The sequence below is a fragment of the Strigops habroptila genome, chromosome Z, assembly GCF_004027225.2.
Source record: "Strigops habroptila isolate Jane chromosome Z, bStrHab1.2.pri, whole genome shotgun sequence".
NCBI lineage: Eukaryota > Metazoa > Chordata > Aves > Psittaciformes > Psittacidae > Strigops > Strigops habroptila.
Genome location: NC_044302.2, coordinates 74,844,408 through 74,863,667, shown reverse-complemented (window position 1 = coordinate 74,863,667; position 19,260 = coordinate 74,844,408). Strand labels below are relative to the sequence as shown.

General features: G+C 36.8%; 1 protein-coding gene and 1 long non-coding RNA gene across 3 annotated transcripts in view; both read right to left on the bottom strand.

The window, feature by feature from the left end:
* Positions 1 to 19,260, bottom strand: part of TNPO1 (transportin 1) — a 70,952-nt gene that overhangs the window by 21,901 nt on the left and 29,791 nt on the right. For both annotated transcript variants that reach the window (XR_003989140.1, XM_030470088.1), the window contains 9 exons: positions 18,600 to 18,749; positions 14,216 to 14,322; positions 12,547 to 12,680; positions 9,457 to 9,538; positions 8,635 to 8,757; positions 6,215 to 6,333; positions 4,024 to 4,084; positions 3,212 to 3,380; positions 938 to 1,090 (listed from right to left, as the gene is read on the bottom strand). Coding sequence is in view for 1 of the 2 variants with exons in the window: in XM_030470088.1 (XP_030325948.1) it covers positions 938 to 1,090; positions 3,212 to 3,380; positions 4,024 to 4,084; positions 6,215 to 6,333; positions 8,635 to 8,757; positions 9,457 to 9,538; positions 12,547 to 12,680; positions 14,216 to 14,322; positions 18,600 to 18,749 (1,098 nt within the window). In the remaining variant the exon portion in view is untranslated. The remainder of the gene's footprint in view (positions 1 to 937; positions 1,091 to 3,211; positions 3,381 to 4,023; positions 4,085 to 6,214; positions 6,334 to 8,634; positions 8,758 to 9,456; positions 9,539 to 12,546; positions 12,681 to 14,215; positions 14,323 to 18,599; positions 18,750 to 19,260) is intronic.
* Positions 14,892 to 16,090, bottom strand: LOC115600765. The gene is made up of 2 exons (XR_003989141.1): positions 15,449 to 16,090; positions 14,892 to 15,408 (listed from the first exon to the last, which is right to left on the bottom strand). It is a non-coding gene; the product is annotated as an uncharacterized LOC115600765 (long non-coding RNA).

Sequence of the window (19,260 nt, the reverse complement as noted above, 5' to 3'; positions counted from 1 at the left end):
ATAAACAAAAAAATAATTAAAATCTCCAATGAAACCAACATTCATTTCAGCCACATTTCTACTTCCGCGCCTCCCTCCTTAATCTCCAGAAATTCTGCTTTATTAAATGGAGTATGGCAAGTACACCCAAATAAAATTAGTTTATAAAGTTTGGAGGTCCTTTGTCAGTCTACTCAAAGTAACCAAGACAACAAGTATAGAAAGACTTGGTCTTGAGAACAAATCATCACATCATTAAAAAGGATTCCTTAAGAAATTTACATTTCTTCTTGTTTTCTCCCAATATACAAATACTGACCAGCAAGAAAAGCTACACATTTCAAGTCAGCAAACTTCTACCTTGTGCGACTTAAAATCAAGACCAACAAAAACTTCTCTATTAAAAAAGAAAAATGTTCACGAGACACTGGGGGATAAGAATGATAATCCAGGCATGGATCCAAATGTATTCCTTCAGCTTGCAAAAAGGACAGAGATGCTGGAAATACAGGCAAAAAGCCAAGCAAGACTGAGTAAATACAATGGAACAGAAGTTAACATATTTAAATTGGAGAACCATCCACAAAAAGGAGCTCAGGGCGCTGATATCACAGGAGCATCTTCTCCATTTCTGAAAACACTTCAATGAAATATAAGGCTCAAACTTATTAAATATTCCTCTTCTAGGAAATCAAGGTACTATTTCATGACAGACCAATAAATATATGCTGCAGAGTTAAGAAAGGGAGAAACAAAACAAATTTCTTAAGCTATTTTGCCTCCCAAACATGCATAGATTTGAAAATAAAAGTTAAATAACTCCAGTCACCAATTAGTAGATGTAAAGATTAATCAATGAAACCAAACCAGGTAAGGACATATACTTGTTTGCGTATGTAAATTCACCTGGGAGGAACTGATCAAAAATTCAGCAACCTGATATGCATTGTTGCCTTACCTTCAGCAATTGCTCCAAGAACAAGGATACCAGATTCTTTAACTACCCATTCAGGATGGAAGAGCAATTCCTTCAAAAGGGGCAAGATGTGTGGCAGAAGTTCATCACGAAATACATTGGCCAGGACATCTAGAGCAGCAGCAGAACATTTCCCTGAAGGGAATTAATAGTGTTACTCTCTGCTTATTACATAAGTAGTTGTAGTTAGGAAACATAATCCTCATCTTAACTTTGAGCTGCCAGCGGAGTCTCAGGGCATTAAAAGATACTTCCATTTCATTACAATACACAGGGATCCACTACACTCTGGTGCAAAACCACTGCTCTTTAGAAAGCCAGTTTTGCAGCACCTAAATAGCCATTAAAAGAACTTACACACTGGGGATATTAAAATCTTCAGTGAAAGGAACCACACCATTATATTGCAACATTATATACACTACCTGATTTCAGGATGGCATAATACTAAATAGGAGGGAAGGTCGGTGACATGAATGTAGCATACTGGAGAAACTAACGAGAAATGGCTTACAAGTACTAGCATTTGATTAAAAATAAAGTGCTCAAAGCCAATCCATGTCTCAAAGTAAAAAAAGGCAAAATCATTCAACTCTAGAGACTGAAAGGAATTTGCTAGCCTCTGCTCTGCTAGCTTTTATACCTTACTCCTATTCTGCGATACACCAATATGAAGAGAAACACCTCAAAATTTGTTTGCAAGTTTTAATCTCAAGTTTTTAGCAAACAAAACTCATAAAAATCAGAAACAACTCTGAACATGAATCAGAAATCCTTACCCTTCTTTTTCTGCTGCATGTTGTCATGTCTAGTAAAAACAACGTGAAGGTAATTTTATAAAGAATGCTCATATAACAATTTATAATGCACTTTTTGCTCATTATAACCTCAGTTCCTCTGGATCCAACTAGTCTCATTAGTAAGCAATGATACTAATTGTCAGGCTGCACTGATGCTTCCTCTCTGTTCAAATTGAAAGTCAAATATAGAACACTGGATAAGAACTAGGGCGCACAATTCCGATTTTCAGATAATCCAAATTCTCTCGAGTCCAGATAACATATGTTAATACAGATTCTTAACTGTGCTGCTCTTTCTCTTTCAGGCCACCATTCCTGATAAACTTTAGCTTCCTTACCACCTTAATCGAAACTGTGGACCACAGGGCACCCTCTGTCATTTTAGTTGTCTTTTTCAGAAAACATGTATTTAATTCTGCAATCTCTACATAAAGCAGTGACCAGAACAGCATTACAAATCTAAAACAACACTATTTTTAAAAAGAGGCTTTACAGAAACAAGCATATCTGTATTAATTTTAATAATAATAACAGCATACGTCTCAAAATGATTCGATCATAAGCTTTAAGGTACATTCACCTTTTGTGAAAACTCAGGGTCTTTGAAGAAAAAAAAATTATGTGGATGTATCTGAATCTCGAAACATTATTCCACAATAAGGCTGCTTGCAAAGTGAATATGTCAGATTTATCAGAATTCTACTACCTATTTGCTATCACTGAGCTTAAAAATCAGTTTGTGGTGTTTTCTTTCCTTATCATATGGTCTATTGGCCTGAAGGTCCTATCACCTGCACATAGACCTTCAACTGTGGTTTCCTCACAGCTATCTCCTGTAATTACGAAGATAACTATATCTCACTTTGTAACTAAGGTACTATATTCTGGTCAGAAGCAAATTCCTCACACAGAATAGAACTACTAGTAACGGCTGTCACTAGTAGCATGTTCACATGCTAAAAAAGAAAAAACCAACAAAGGCACAAAAAAAACATCCCACAAAAACCACAAAACAAAACACACAAACCTATTTTAGAGGGAAGACTGAAATAAATCAAAGCATTATTAAGCTTCCTTCAGCTATCAGTGTGTAGAGGGTTGGGGTTTTTTTAAACTGAAGTTGAACAGGTGATTCGTGGGTTTTATTATCTTGTAGAAATAAAATTTTAAGTCCAAAAGTTCTGTTAAACTGCATCCCATAAATGTTTGTTGCTCGGTCTGCCATATTCGAAATAAGAAATAAGCTTACAGATGGCTGAGGTTTTGCCAGTTACACAGTCAAAGTGTCATCTAAAAGACTCCGCCTCCATCCCATCCACCAATTATGTCAGCAGATAGTTCTTTTTGTATTCAAAAGCAAACCCTCAATATTCCTACAAAGTCCTCCTTCTACTGTAGTTCTTTTATTACATAAATAGTTCTATTTTAAAACATTTTACACATTACTTTAACATACTTAAATTCCAGTCAGAAATAGTATCATCATCATCAAGTTCATCGTCATCATCGTCATCATCTTCAATACCATCTTCTTCATGTTGCTGAGCCACTGTTCGTGAACGATGAAAACGAGGTCGTATGTCCTGTTCACTATCTGGAATAGCTTCGTCTTCTTCAACATCCCCCTGTCACCAAAATGTTTTATCAGATAAACTAGTTCCAACTATATTGGCCAAGGAAGTTAAGAATGTAGTTTTAGTTCAAGATTTTATAAAAGATTCACATCCCACTTGTGCTGCCCAGCTAATTAAAATACCATTGTTCCTCCATTCTCCTGCCACATTTACCAGAAATGACAGGAAGATAGAAGCAAGAGAGGTAAACTCACACACAAAGTATTCATCTTTTTAAGAAATTACTCTCTATGGAAGAAACTCGAAAAAAGTAGTAATAGGAAAATTCTGATACACAGACATATTCTAAAATGTAACAGTGAAAAAAGCTGTGTATTCAATCTAAAAGCCATTAGAACTAATTATGAACTGTTTTTAGGCTGCACTGTTGCAGTACTTCATGGGTAATAGTATCCCAAATTCTGCCTAATTAGATGGGAGGGAATAAGGCAAAGCAGGAAAGCCTGCAGATTATTTTGCAACAAACATGACAGCAGTTGCGTTTACTGTTGGAACAGTGCACCTTGCCCCCGAAAGCTAATTCTCCATTGAACAGATGGTAGGTCAGATCTGCCCATTCTGATCTGAATCACTCCAACTTCTAGGTCAGAAGCTAACCAGATATTATTACAGAGTGAAAGAAGTTGATGCTCACCTTCAACAAAATAATATCAATCTCTGAATATTTCATACCATTTACCAGCACAGGTATCAGCCTACAAAGAAATATTGATATATGTCAAAATAATACGTTAAAAAAAGCAACCCAGTTTTCAGTTACCTGGACTATAATCTTGGTTGTAACCTTCATCCCCAAAATAATAAAACCAACAACAACTTAGCCTCATAACAAAAGCTAGTACCTAAACCAAGCTGCATAAGGTTCATTGATACTTTGTAATCTGAAAAAGTGTTAACTGCAAATGACAAACTTTTAAGTAGAGGGAGCCAGATGGCACAACTGAGTTTTAAATTTTAAAAACCTGATATTCTTCCATATGATGAATTTATTCTGAAGCACCTTTCAAAAAGTAAGTCTACAAGTTTTCAGTAAGAATTCAAACTCCCATAATATGCATGACAAACAAGTTGGCTCTCACAAATAATTCTTGACACTTTATTTACTTATGGTTGAAGACTCTACCTTACTTCCATCTTAAAATGGAAGCCTAACTACATTAAGCCCTCCTACCTTTTTGTCATTACTTCAGTAAGACAAGTCCCCAACATTGCAGAGATCTTGACTGATCTAGATTAGAATTTACTTCATTATTAAATTGGTTATGGCTACGTACAGGTGTATAGAGAGTATATACTTCACATAAAACCACATTCTCCACTAAAAATATGTCTTGGAAGCCAAATCAAGCTAATAATGACCATGGACTGATGCAGCCCGACTGACAGACTCAATTTCTCATCATTCTGCAGCTGAGAAGTATTGTTTTTGAAGGTACCAGGCCAGCAGTAACATTCATGCATTGCAATGGCACGTTACCTTCTAAATTTTGAATGAAGGAATAGTAAGTATATGTATCAGCAACTCATTGTCATTTCTGCACCATACTTCATGAAGTATGCAGGAGCTATGTATTTTATAAAAAAGCCTATAGGAGCAAAATGGAACAAGATGTTAGATACTACATGAACAGGTTTTTAGAAGATCCTGTTCCACTTTTAATTGAATATAAAAAAAATTAAGATTATCATCAAGTATTGATAAACTCATATAGCTCCTGAGTCAAACAGGACTCACCAACAAGTAAGTTGCTTCCAACAAACATGGCATTGAAAGATTGTGAGAGAAATGCAGTGTTACTCTTAAGTATTTGTTCTTCTAGAAATTTAAAAGCATAAAAAAATTAGTATGACACTTCACAGTGCCAATATTAATGTAGGCCAAGATAGGTTTAATACTAGTAGTTAATAACTACTGTTATTCTCAGTATAAACATGATGTGTGTTGAGATGTGGGTGGGTAGACTCAGTTGTGCTACCATCCTTTTTTCTTTTGAGCTACAAGAGTAGGAATTAAGTAAAACCATTCTATGATTTAAAATTATTTCTCATAACATTGGTTCTCCTGTTTTCAACTCCTATTCCTCCATTGCTACAGCACGTGTTTTAATCTCAATTATCTACTTTCTCATTGCTTATGAGAACCAAAATTTTGCTGATTGTTTACATCTCAAATATGGATATTCATTCCCATTCAAAGATCTACAATTTGAGGCATAGGATAACTTTTTGAAACTTACAAAAAATAGTTTCTGAAATTTAAACTATCAGGCTGCAGAAGTAAGAAGGAACATATTGTACATGCTTTCTTCAAGTTTAAATTGCAATAGCAATTGATATAAAATTGATTCCTATATCCAATGATGTCATGATGTTTTATGTTCTTTATAAAACAGGGAACATTCTTTACATGGCTCTGCACATAGTAGCATTGCACAGAGATGGCTACCTCAGTGGTAGTCAAGACAATGTGTTCATGGTATACCAGATACAGTAGGTAATGGCACATAAAGATGTTCGTTTGAGCTTAAGTGCAAGTCAGCACATTTTTGCATCCATGTGAAACCTGTTAAGCTTCAGGTAAAGCACCACAGTGATACAATTTGAATTGCTTCTGGAAGTCACAGGGTCTGAAATGCTCAGCAGTCTTTTCAGTGAACTCTGTGCTACAATCATTTTTACTACGCACAAGAAATAGCTACAGGAAAATTCTTCTAAGCATAGTGCAAGCTGGATTGAGTCTCTGTAAGAGCAACCAGGAACAAGTCAACTGAAGTTTCAAGATTACTATTTCAAAATAAAAAGGAGTTAAAATTCTTAATACTTACTTCGTAAGATGCCGACATAATACATCTTTACAAATTGGCTGTTCAGCCAAAGTCAGCCAAAACTCACAAGCCTCCAAAGCCACATTTTCATCTTGGTCCTGGGTCCTTTGAAGCATGTACTACACAACATAAAAATGTATTACTTGCATAAGACGGAAGTTTCAAGTGTCCAGAAGTTACCAACATTGCAAATTGTGTTCACAAAACCAGACTATGCTACCATAGTTTCTCTGGAGCGAGGGGAAGAAACAGCATGAAAGAGTACTTATGACTATTGTGAAAATAAGCTAAGAGACTTCTTTATTATCACTGATGATGATTCATCAGATGATTCAGATTCTAAATTTCTTCATTGCTTGAGTGAGAACATTATTACCAAGAAATTGAAGAGACCTAATATAATAAACAGCAGTTTCTTGTGAATAGACTTTTCTTTTTTTTTACTGCCCCTTTGCACTTTTGAATCAAAACGTAAAAATATACTCTTGATAAGATGGAAATACTTTTTATTCACAATACCATAAAGAAGCTTCCCTTCCAAATCTTGATTACCTGACAGGATGACAATGGGGTGGGGAGGAGGAAGTGTCACATTTTCAAGCATGATTGTAATTCACAGATTCAATATCGTAATTCACAGATTCAATATCAAATCTTTAAGCCTGCTATTAAACTTTAGTCCTCCTTCAACCAAAAATAATTAAATGCCTGCATAAAGAAAAAGCCTAAGCAGACTACTGCCACAACAGTTTCTTATACACAGCTACTGAAACATTCCACGCCAGCCCTTATTTCTGATACAATTGATTCTTCTGTTCATTTTAGAAAACATCATGGATGCCCATGCAGCTACCTTTCCTCGCACATGGATTTAGAGCAAAAGAAATCCCTCTTCGGTTGATTCAAAATACCATCTTATCCTCGAAACTAAATAAAATGGGGGGGAACCTTTAATATCTCTATTTGTTTCAAGGATGCAAAACTTGCCAAGCATAGCGCCCCTTCTGTAGCATATCCTACAGAACTGCACCATATCTTGAGCTTTTCCTAAAGATTCACTATTGTGATTAAGAACTCATAGAAACAGAAATACTGCTCTGTTCTGAGTTGTCAATAGACTGTATCCAGTAAAGTTGAAGAATGTCCTAGTCATTGCAAGCAAGGCTTTCTTAATGCACATTGGCATTTTTCCCCAGCGGTCCTAAAAATCCACTATTTTGTTGTAGATTTGTTATTTGTCAAGATGACAGAAACAGAATGACAAAAAGTAGACTGTTTGAAGATGCCCCTCACACTGTCATTTCCTCTTTAAGTATCTATTACAAGTATCATACTATATGCTCCATGAAGTTAAGATAGCGATAGACTGAAAAGGCTACTTACACTCAGTGGTGTAAGATAGCTGTATACACAGCCTGAAAACCAAGAGTAAAGAACACTGACCCTAGTAACAAAGCAAACTATAGGAAGGATATTTGAAATATTTTTTATTTTTACTATTATAATGCCAAATTTTTATAAGTACTTTTAATGATAAAGTTCTACTACTTTAGACAATGCAAATAGTTGCTTTAGCACAATAAACTACAAAATACGATACAGGAAGACTAGACAGCAGGCCAAGGCTGTCAAGGGTCACCTCAGTTCTATGCATCTCTAATGCCTGTGTATAGGAGCATAAAAACCTTTACACCTTCTTTATGTTGTCTGGACATAGTCTTTATGGAATTTGACACTGGGTTATGACCCACTTGTCCACATGAAATCTACATGAGAAACATTATGATCTTAACTGTACTTCCAGTCTGGCAAGTAGCATATGTAAGCACTACCTAGAAACTGCCAGTATTTCCCAGAAATTTGGAAATTACTCACATCTTAAACAGCTGAGCAGACAAAAAAACCAGAGCTGATTGGTCCTCTGGTAGACAAGTCTGCACTAATCTAGAATGGTAAAGGAACTATCAAATTACATTAACCTCTACAACTGAATGCTCAAAGAGTATCTCAGCTATATAAAATAACAAGCCTTATCCTTGTTATGATCAACACATCTGCAAAAAGTGACAGCTTCAGTGTGTAAACTACAGCAGTATCAGCATGAGTATTGGACTTTTAACATGATCTTGTAAATTAGGGTGTGGCAGTGGCTGGCTGCTCCATAGTATAACCGATCCTGGCCATTTCAGGATCAATAAAAGAAGAATATACAACTGTTGCATGCATTGCCTGTCAAATACTATCCTGATTGGGCAATTAGCTAAGAAGAAAGTTTTGCAATCTTAGTCTTGAAGGAAAATTGAAGAGTAGGCAAGTGCAACAGTAACATAATTGTTCTGACAAATGCTTTTTATTTATTACTATTCATGCAACCCCAAACATTTTTTTTTCCAGCATGTAATCTGGGAAATGAGACTCACCTCAACTATACTAATCATATGAGGAAGCAGGCGATCCATTCGAACTTCCAGCAACATTACGAGAGCACGGCAAACATTTTTGCGTACTTCAGGCTCCTCATCGCCAGCCAGTGCAAAAAGATTCTGTTGGAAAGTAGCACTAGTTGAAAAGTCTCAGTTCATCTAGTTCAACTTGTATTTAAATTGCCATTATTGGCAAACTAAAGTATACAAAAATCTACTTTTGTACTCTCCAACCCCACATCTCAGAATACCATTTTACTTCTTAAAGACATATGGTTTAGCAAATGAACTCTTCAGACTCTCAATGTGTATTGTACACACAACCAAAACACTGCATAATACTAACACTGGTACGAGAACAGTGGTTTGGGGTTTTTTTATTCCTAAGCATAAATGAAGTTCTAAGGCTAGAAAGCTCCATCAGGACATAACACGAGAAATCAAATACTCTAGGTAACCCAAAGTACCACCCTTCTAATCCATGTTCATTAGCAGTATTCAGAGGAACACAGGACTCGGCGACATAATAATCCTTGTACTGACTGCACTTTCCACCACAGCTAAGTGCCATTACTTTTACACCTTTCTGCAGCAAAAGTTTACTCTACTTAGGGAGAGGAAGCATCTTTCAAAATACTATTTTTTGGGCTTGGCGCGTGCTTAGACGAATCAATTCTGAGCACAACCATAAAGAATGAACTTCGACCCATGAGGGCTGAAACTAAGAATAGGCAACCATAAATGGGGACTCTGGGGATAGAGGTGGTTGTAAAACATAATTCAAAACACTTAAACCCCAAACTAAGAATGCACACTCACCTCAATAAAAGAATCTATGTGCAACATAAGAGCTTGAGTTCTGCTGATGATAAATTGATTGACACATGCAACAGCATGAGACCTACAAATGGAATGGTTAAAATATACATTTTAAATGAGTTTAAAACATTTTCTAAACTGTACATAGATATCAAAAACATTAGGAAGCAAATTACACTGTCCAATCATCATCAAGAGGGAACAAACCTGCACATCCGTAGTATTACCAAGCAAAACTACTAAGCCAGTTATAAGTTTAGTAGTCTAATTAAACCAACTCTAGTTTAGTTAATAACCACCTTATACTATGACCTATCTAATGAATATTTTAAAATAAAGTCTTCAGTTAATAAAAACTAGAGCAGGATGTTTGGCATACTTGTTCCAAACAGTATGCAAGGATGTTCTTTTTGAATATTTTATGATTATTGATCTTCTCAGATACTAAGAATTCCATACAAGCCAACTTGGTGAATTTTTGAAAGCCCTTCTTTGTTGTTAAGTGTCCAATTGCCTTTGCAATACTTTTAGTATTTAGTGAGACCAGTAAGTGTCAACAATGTATCTGTAGCTTAGAACACACACATACTTCTAGTAGGATACATAATAAAAACACTTGTGCTAGAAACACACTAAAAAATTAGACATTGGTTCTATTCCATTTCATGCAAAGCCATTACTTCTAAGTCTTTCTTATTCTCAGAGACACAGAAGTCAAATTCCATAAGTAAAGGCACAAGGCTTTACCTGTAAAAGCCTTTGAAGTTCCGTTCAAGTATTTTTACTAATGTAACTTCAAACTTCTAATCTGTTCTGACAATTCTCATAAAACATTGTTCAGAAGTTGTCTTTTGACAGATCTAAACATAAAGTATTTTACTGACACTAGTAACAGTTTTTGTACTTCAGCACTATATTGAAACCAGGCTGCAGGTCAGCAGGTGGCCTGCTTTAAACCTGAAACTGGTTTCATAGTTTCAAAGATACAAACATCATAGCACAGAAAAAACTGAAAGACTGCATAATGTGGTAAGGAAAAAAATATGTTTTAATCCATGTCTCCCAGATCCAGAGAAGTACTAGATCCATATTTCCACAAGAGCAAGATATTGCTTTGTTACGTATTGTTCTTCATGTGCATCTATTTTAGGTGAGTTCCTAAATCTTACTTGAATCTTATCATGATATATTGCAAGTTATACTCCTTCCTCTTTGTCTTTACCATCTACTTCTGTTGGTGATAAAGAACTGCCACCTTCAAATTGCAGAATCTTTTAATATAATTTTCAAACAAGAGTTAGAAAAACACATTTCACAGAATCACAGAGAATTACAGGATGGTTGAGGTTGGAAGGCACCTCTGGAGGTCATCTGGTCCAACCCCTCTGCTCAAGCAAGACCAACTACAGCCAGTTGCCCACATCCAGATGGTTTTTGAGTATCTTCAAGGATGGAGACTCCACCACTCCTCTGAGCAACCCATTCCATTGCTCAGTCACCCTCACACTAAAAAAAAAAAATGTTTCCTGATGTTCAGAGGGAACCTCCTGTGTTTCTGTTTGTGCCCATTGCTTCTGGTCCTATCACTGGGCGCCACTGAAAAGAGCCTGGCCATGCCTTTTTTTTTTTTTTTTCACCCTCTCTTCAGGTTTTTACATACATTGATGAGCTCCCCCAGTCCCAGGTCTCTCAGTCTGCCCTCACAGGAGAGATGCTCCAGTCCCCTCATCATCTTCATGGCCCTTTCCTGGACTCTGTCCAGTATGTCCATGTCTCTTATGCACTGGACAGCACAGAGCTGCAAACAATACTCCAGCTGTGGCCTCACCTGGAAGATGAGGGGAAGGATCACCTCCTTTAACGAGCTGGCAACACTCCACTCCAGGAAACCATTAGCCTTCTTTGCGGCAGTGGCACACTGTTGCCTCCTTTCAGGGTAAGAGATACTATTCTTTGTAATGAGTATTAGCAATAACCACTTAACTCTGGAATTTTAGTTCTATTCTATACTTCTTTAACTTTTGAGAGATTAACACAGGTTTACAGTGAAAAGATGATGAACCTATTTAATTTGATTCAGCTGAAAGATAAAGAGCTTTCTAAGCTTTGGTGCAGTTAAAGAATAATTTCTTCCTGCAAAAACTCAGAAACTATTGTCAGCAAAAGAATTTTGACTTTCCTATTGCTGAAGTCATTACCAAATGAATGCAAAATTGTTCTTTCTAAACAGAATGCTAACTTCTAACCATAGCACTAGATTTTTCATAATAAAATGCTATTGTGGCTTAAGCCCAGCCAGCAACTAAGAACCATGCAGCTGCTTGCTGCTCACTATCCCTGGCAGCGGGATGGGGAGGAGAATCGGAAAAAGATAAAAAAACATGGGTTGAGATTAGAAGAGTTTAATAACTGAAATGAAGTAAAATGTAAATATGAATAATAGGCAATAAAGAGAGAACTGAATAATCATCCTCAAAAAAACCCCTAGTGATGCACAGTACAACTGCTCACCACCCACTGACCAATGCTCAGCCCGTCCCAGAGCAGTGATCAGCTCCTTCCAGCTAACTCCCCCCCAGTTTATATACTGAGCATAATATTCAATGGTATGGAATACCCTTTCGGCTAGTTCAGGTTAGGTGTCCTGTCTCTGCTCCCCCTCCTGGCTTCTTGTGCACCTCCTCACTGGCAGAACTGAGAAGTCCTTGAGCTAGAGCATTACTTAGCAACAACTAAAAGATCAGTGTGCTATCAGCATTGTTTTCAGACTAAAGCCAAAATACAGCACTTCACCATCTGCTAGGAAGAAATTTATCCCTGCCAAAACCAGGATGTATGCAAAAACTTAAAAGAAACAGTTTGATTTTCAAAGTCATACATTTGGGGAAAATGTATAAAGAGGTGAGATTGTTTATTAACTAAGCAGATAAACATTGAAATTACTGATGCATGGAATCTCTGGATCTCTGCAACATCATTTAAAAAAAACTATGCATGTTTTAAACAGATCTACAAATAGCAACCTTGCTGCTCATGTAAATAAAATTTACATAAATAAAAAGGTAACTGTAGTACAACATCTAAACCTACCTTATTTTTGGACTGCTGTGCTTGAAGAACTGCAAGAACTTCGGTATCATGATATTGAGTGGTCGGTCCAATACATCACTATCTAAAATTTCAGCAGAATCTTCACATATCTTCTGAAGAGCGCCAAAAGCACCCTATTAAAGAAAAAAAAAACACACCAAAACAAACAAACAAAAAAAAAACCACCCCAAAAAACAAAAAACCAAACAAACCAAACCAAAAACTTTTTCACATCTGATCAAAGCAAGATTTCAGGTTTTGTACACAACAGGTAATTTCAGCATAATACAATAACTATAGCTATTTAACACAGTAAGTATACCTAACTAAATATGGAACTGCAACATCATAGAATCACAGAATGGTTCGGGCTGGAAAGGACCTTAAGATCATCTAGTTCCAACTCCCCTGCCAAAGGCAGGGACGCCTCACACTAGACCATGTCACCCAAGGCTCTGTCCAACCTGGCCTTGAACACCGCCAGGGATGGAACATTCACAACTTCCTTGGGCAACTTGTTCCAGCCTCACCACCCTCACTGTAAAGAACTTCTTCCTTATATCTAATCTAAACTTCCCCTGCTTAAGTTTGAACCCGTTACTCCTTGTCCTGTCGCTACAGTCCCTGATGAAGAGTCTCTCCCCAGCATCCTTGTAGGCCCCCTTCACATACTGGAAGGCTGCTGTGAGGTCTCCATGTAGCTTCTCTTCTCCAGGCTGAACAGCCCCAGCTTTCTCAGCCTGTCCTTTAACATCCTTAAAGGCTTTTTACTTAAACACTTTATACTGGCATCTGTAAACCCTCAAGCTGAGTGAGTCACTAATGGATAAGTGGTAATTTTAATTTTAGCATTCAGTGATCATCTATTCAATCGTATTTTTAAAAATGCTTAAAAGGTGGTTCTTATTTGAGAAATAAATGTTCAGATGCCAAAGTATCCCATTTCATATATAAATAATTGTATTCCATTTATGGTTTGTTATGGGGCAGAGCTTTGCATATGATGGTCAATTTAAGTTCCACTTTCAAGTGGTTATTTTTTTTTTTTTTCTTGAGAAAACAACACTAAACCACTACATGAAAGCATTGCACCTTGGATCATTATCCTACCTCTGAGCATTATTTTATACAAAATGCTTCACACACTCTCATGGAGACAGTATCAAGCAGTTAAAGTTATGTTATCACATATATTTATAAGTCAGACAAGGCCCTTTTTCTTGTCTTAGTTTAAAACAGTTAAAATGGTATTTTTTACTTTCCTTCATACACGCTGAACAACAGTTTATTTCACCCCGATACAGCTTTTCCAGATTAAGTTACAAGCAGAATGAACGCTACTTCTATGTAAGAGAAAATTCAGGGCCAACTTGATGATGCCTAAAAGATTAGGCATCACAAAGTGGTAACTTCAGGACACTTCTCAGCTGAGATGCCATGACTACCCATCTGCAGTCTTATTCTCCTTTATGCAAAGTAAACTGATTTGTTTGAATGAACAGTAAGAACATGGAAAGCAGGCAGAAGTATCAGATTTGAGCCACTGTTCTCTGAGGAGAACATATATGCATGTATACACAAACAATACTGTACATATATACAGTGTCTATAAAAAGATAGAAAAATAAACAAATTCAGATTATAATCTGTTTTTTGTAAGTCTCCTTACCTCACAGGTATTGTAATCTTCAGAATCCAACAGACTGCAAAGCTTTGGTAAGAGTTCAGGCCAATTCTGTAATTCCCCTTTTGAGGCAATGGTTGTTATCAGAATGCCTAAAGGAATCAAGAGGGATGAGGGAAATGAGATCTCACACACCTTCACATGTTTCATACCAATTTTTCTCCTTTTTCTCCTCTCAAAGATCTAAAGAGTTTAGAAATTTCTTGTTTTGTTAAGAACTGGAAGCAGAAAAAGAAGTACATTTAATCACAAATGGTTTTTGAAGGGCTTTGAAATGCAAAGGTGGATTGTTCCTTCCTGCTACCATGAAGGGCTCAGATGTGTGAAATCAAGTAGAGAGTCACTCCAGTCAAGGAAATAATCATGCCCAAGCGCTGCAGGGCAGCTTTGGCGTTGAATTTAACAAACACTATACAAATCTTGACCTTCAGTAAATAGAGTATCCATCTCAAGTCACATCTTATTATGATACAAAAGCACAAATGTGGGTATCTGTCATTCAATAAATTTACAACCCAATGGTAAGTTATGTGATCAGAACTTTACTGTGTTTACACAAAGCATTAAGGACATATTCTAAGACCGAGATACCTACTAAGAGCTTACACACTATGGCAGGTCATCCAGTGATCAGCTGTAGGGGCTGGCTGGTTGAGATCCAGCAAACAGATAGGTCAGCCCAAAGAGTCACAAATTCTGTTTCCAGCACATACAGAAATTCCAGGAAAAACTAATTAGGTGATAGGAACAGGGAAGGCTGCTTATAAACTAGGACTGGCTTTGTGTGAGTCCATTTTGCCTCAAGACAAAATGAAACAGGTAGAATAATCCATTATCCTACTGACAGTTACTTCTAGTGAGTATGAATACGAAAGAACTTGATAGTACTACAACTAGTAATCTCCCAAGTGACAAGTGATGGAAAAAGCTTTCCCAAGCTTTTTCATTGAGCTAATCACAACACACAATTTTTCTTTGCAATAAAATGTTAAAAATCTTGTTAAATACACAAGAATACAGGACAACATTACAGAGCAAAGGACATTCTGGACAAGACACACAGTAACTACAAGATACTTTGCATCATGTTTCCTTTGATGCAATAGGCTGGAGAACCCACACAGACAAAGGACAAAAATGAAGACAGGGGTAAACCACAATTTTACAGCTCCATTTCTCTTCATAACTGCAACTGAATAGAATTTTACACAATTTTACAGCTCCAGTTCTCTTCATAACTGCAACTGAATAGAAAAGATTCCCAAAAGCCTACGGAGATCTATGGAGTCATAAAGACTGCATTTCTCCTGAATATTATGGTCCTGCAAAGAATACCAGATGCATTAATAGAAAATATTTATTTTACTGTTGCTGAATCTTAATGATCCACCTTTTAAAAAGTAATTTTAATTTTTTAGATTAAACTGAACTTCACGAGAACAACAAAATAAATGAATTTTCTTGCCTCCTAGTCAAAGTACTTACAATGCGAAATTATCTCCCCTACTTAGATCTGGCCCAGATTTGTTTGAAAAATGAATTCCTAGAACTCCTCTGTACTAACATGTGGCACATGCTGTACGACTCAAAGAGGTAGGTAGTTTTGGAAAAGAGTTGAAGATTTTTTCAAAGTCCTAGAAGTGGTTTCAGACGATGACAAATGATCTGGCTATACTTGTAACTGTGTGCGAGCTTTCACAGCTGAGGGGAAGGCTATCTGAAAACTACTTTAAGTGTTCTTCCAAAAGGCTTATCCTAGACAGCAATAGGATAACCTAGGAGAAAATACTTCCAGATGATTAGGCAAGATGCAACTTGAGGCCACTGCCCCTTGCAACAGAGATATATGCAGTTCAGACCACATATCTCATTGTGAACTTTCTTTATAGGTCTGTGGAGAAACCGTTTAACATTGTGCTAGTGTTTTTGTAATCACAGAGGCACTTAGGTGGGGACAAAAAAAAGGAGCAGTATCAGGAACTCAGAGAGGCAACAGCTTTGGCATTTGAAGCTTTGCAAAAGGTTTTAAGAACAATGAAGAAACAGCCACATAAAATGAAGTTTTAAATGCTTATGTTCATGTTAAAAGGAATCTTCATGGGCTTCTAATGAGCTTCATCTTCTTTCAAATGTGAAATTTTTCCCGCCCACCTTTATTTGGCCAGCAGAGAACAGAAGACACCAGAGATTAGCCTTTGTGGCCTTCTCTGCAACACTTCAGACACAGACACATGTACATCAGGAGAATAACCAAAGTAAAAAAAAATAATCAATTTAATAGCTTGCAGCTTTTTGACAGGTTTGGGCTAGAGCTGAGAGTTAAAACAGGCCCTTCCTTCTGACCAACATACTAAGCTGCATGATTAGAAATCTGAAATCTTCATAAAGGTGGTCTTTGATTCTTATGAATTTCATAACAGTATTACAGAATGTGTTGATACTTTACTTGACAAATGTGAAATCTAATGATTATCTGGGCTAATTGGACAGTAAGCATATGAGAGAACAAAACTTCAGAGGAATGTCAGAAATTGCTAAAAACATAAACATAATTGTCATGACAGCATGATGACAGCATGACAACATGTTACTGTTTCAATTACATGCAACCTCAGCTTACAGCATCAATTCTACAACTAAAAAAATTGAACATAAAGAAAAAGCAGCTATGCTTCAACACTTTCATGCCAATAACAGGACAGGGAGAGGCTGGGTTTTTTGGGGTGGTGTTTTGCATCTGTAGCTCCTCAAGTTGCTTTCTGAACTCCTTTTCTGAAAGGCTGAACTTCCTAACAAAATTCTTCCTCACAGGGCAATCATTAGCTTTCACTTTCCTTCTGCAATAAAGCTCTCCAGACCTGCTACTACTCCTAAACACACAAACTATTTCCCCGTTTGCTTTTAAGCACAAGCTACACTGCACTATAGACTAGAATCCTCAGAAAGTTTTAAGACCAGTTACAGACACTGCCTAAATAGATGCATTTATTTTGTGGTAAGTTTACGGGTCCTCAAGAGATGCAGCCATCTTTTTTGAACTTGAACTCATATTTCAACATTAGCACATGGAGTTTAAAAACCTGTACCATATAGCACAGAGAATTTCCACACTGTTACTCATTTGAGGATTAAAATAGGGAAAAGCTAAGTAAGGATACAACAACATTTGGTTACCATTTGGGCTCAAGTCACAGTTCTAAAATAGACTATTGCTATACTCATTCTCTTCAGTGAGATGATTTCTGGGATTAATCAGCTTGCCTCCATCTTTGCAAAAGGTATCAGCTTTTGTCTGGTTAGCACTAGATACTAGAGACCACAAGGGAGAGTGAAGACTGCACTAAATCTTCTCTGATGCTATTTTGATGTACCTGCTCATCTTCCTTTCAGAATTCCAGAGATCTTATTTGCGATTGGCCCATTAAATTGACAGTTTGAACTGCAAAAACCTGTACACATCTCAAAGAGCAGCTTTGACTATCACGTGCCAACTCATGTGCTAACAAGGCAGCCTAGGTAAGCAGTAATGTATTTACATCTAGCTAGTACAAGAGACCAGTGAGTACCAGACTAACCTCGCTATTAAGATAGAGGGCTACAAGGATTCAACATTTAATTACTTCAAAGGTCAGGGTGCAAAGCATGTGCTAAATAGCAACTGTTACACAAGCATACAGTTCATTAGTTGCTACCCATCTTCGGAGTTCATACGTGCTTGAATAATCCCTGCAAGGATCACTTACAGCTAAGCAGTAATTGAGCTACTAAAACACACACGTTTTGTGCTAGGAGAAATCAAAGAATAAGTGCTTGAAAACAAACAGCCCAAACCATTCTGATTACTGTACACCACACTTGATCTACTGTTTTCTTCTGACAGAAGGTATTTAAAAACAGAAACTTGTTATGTGAATGTTACGCGTGGTATGATGATTCCCTGAAGGGACGTGCGTGTGTGTGCATATAGGGGGTGGGGCACAGGAAATCAGCTAACAGAAGTGCTTCATTGATGCAAGCAGAGTACCGAAATAGTCCTGAAGTCAGACCTTTACGTTGTTCCTGGTTTTAGGTATAGAAATTGGCAGCAAACTCAATTTTCATAGATGCAAATAAACTTACGTTCAGTTACATTTCAAGAGATGTGAATGGAATTTCTAAATCATTTCTAAGAGAATAGGAAGCAAAATAAAGTGTGACTTTTTTACATTCCCACTGAAGATGAGTATCAGCATTAAAACGTTAAATTTGTAAAAATTATCAGAAACAAAGAGTGTTAGGAGTTTAATAACTCTTTATGTCATTAGTGCAGCTCTCACCCATATCAGTAACATTTTCAGTATGCAGAAGACAGCAATAAAAGCAAACTTACCTACAGTAGCTCTAATTAAGGGGGAGGAATCACCAATGTTGTTCAGACATTCACTTTTAATGAAGTCAGTTACCCCGTTGGGAAAGTTGTGAAAATGTGCTTTTACATTATTCTTCAAGATGAGACCACTCAAGGAACGTGTTGGTTCATCTGCAACACATAATAATTACAGTCAACTTTCATTCAGATCATAGGAATAAAGCAGATTTCCAGAGCAATGCAACAAGAGCAAAGCTTATACAGAAATACAAATATTCATTTTCTTACCTTACCTTCCAACTACACCCATGAATTCACATAGGAAAGCTTTTCAGGTTCAGCGTTCACTATTTCTATTTATTTAAAATTAGAATATCGGTATTACAAATTCTACATTTTAACAGGAAGTTTCATGTAGAGATATAGGCAAGGAATAGATCTGAAGTCACAGGATATAGGAGACTCATGAAAGAAATTGGTCAGCAAAAGACATTCAGACATTCTGATTATACTGACTGGACTTGCTGCAACACTGATACTGAAGGAAGTTGATGACAAATCTGTTTTTCACCACAGTAATATGTAGAAATGATGCAGGGACTGTGCAGTAAATCCTCCACCCCCTAGTCCCACAGAAACACAGTATTCACTTTTTCTACAAAATAAGGTATTGTAATCCCTT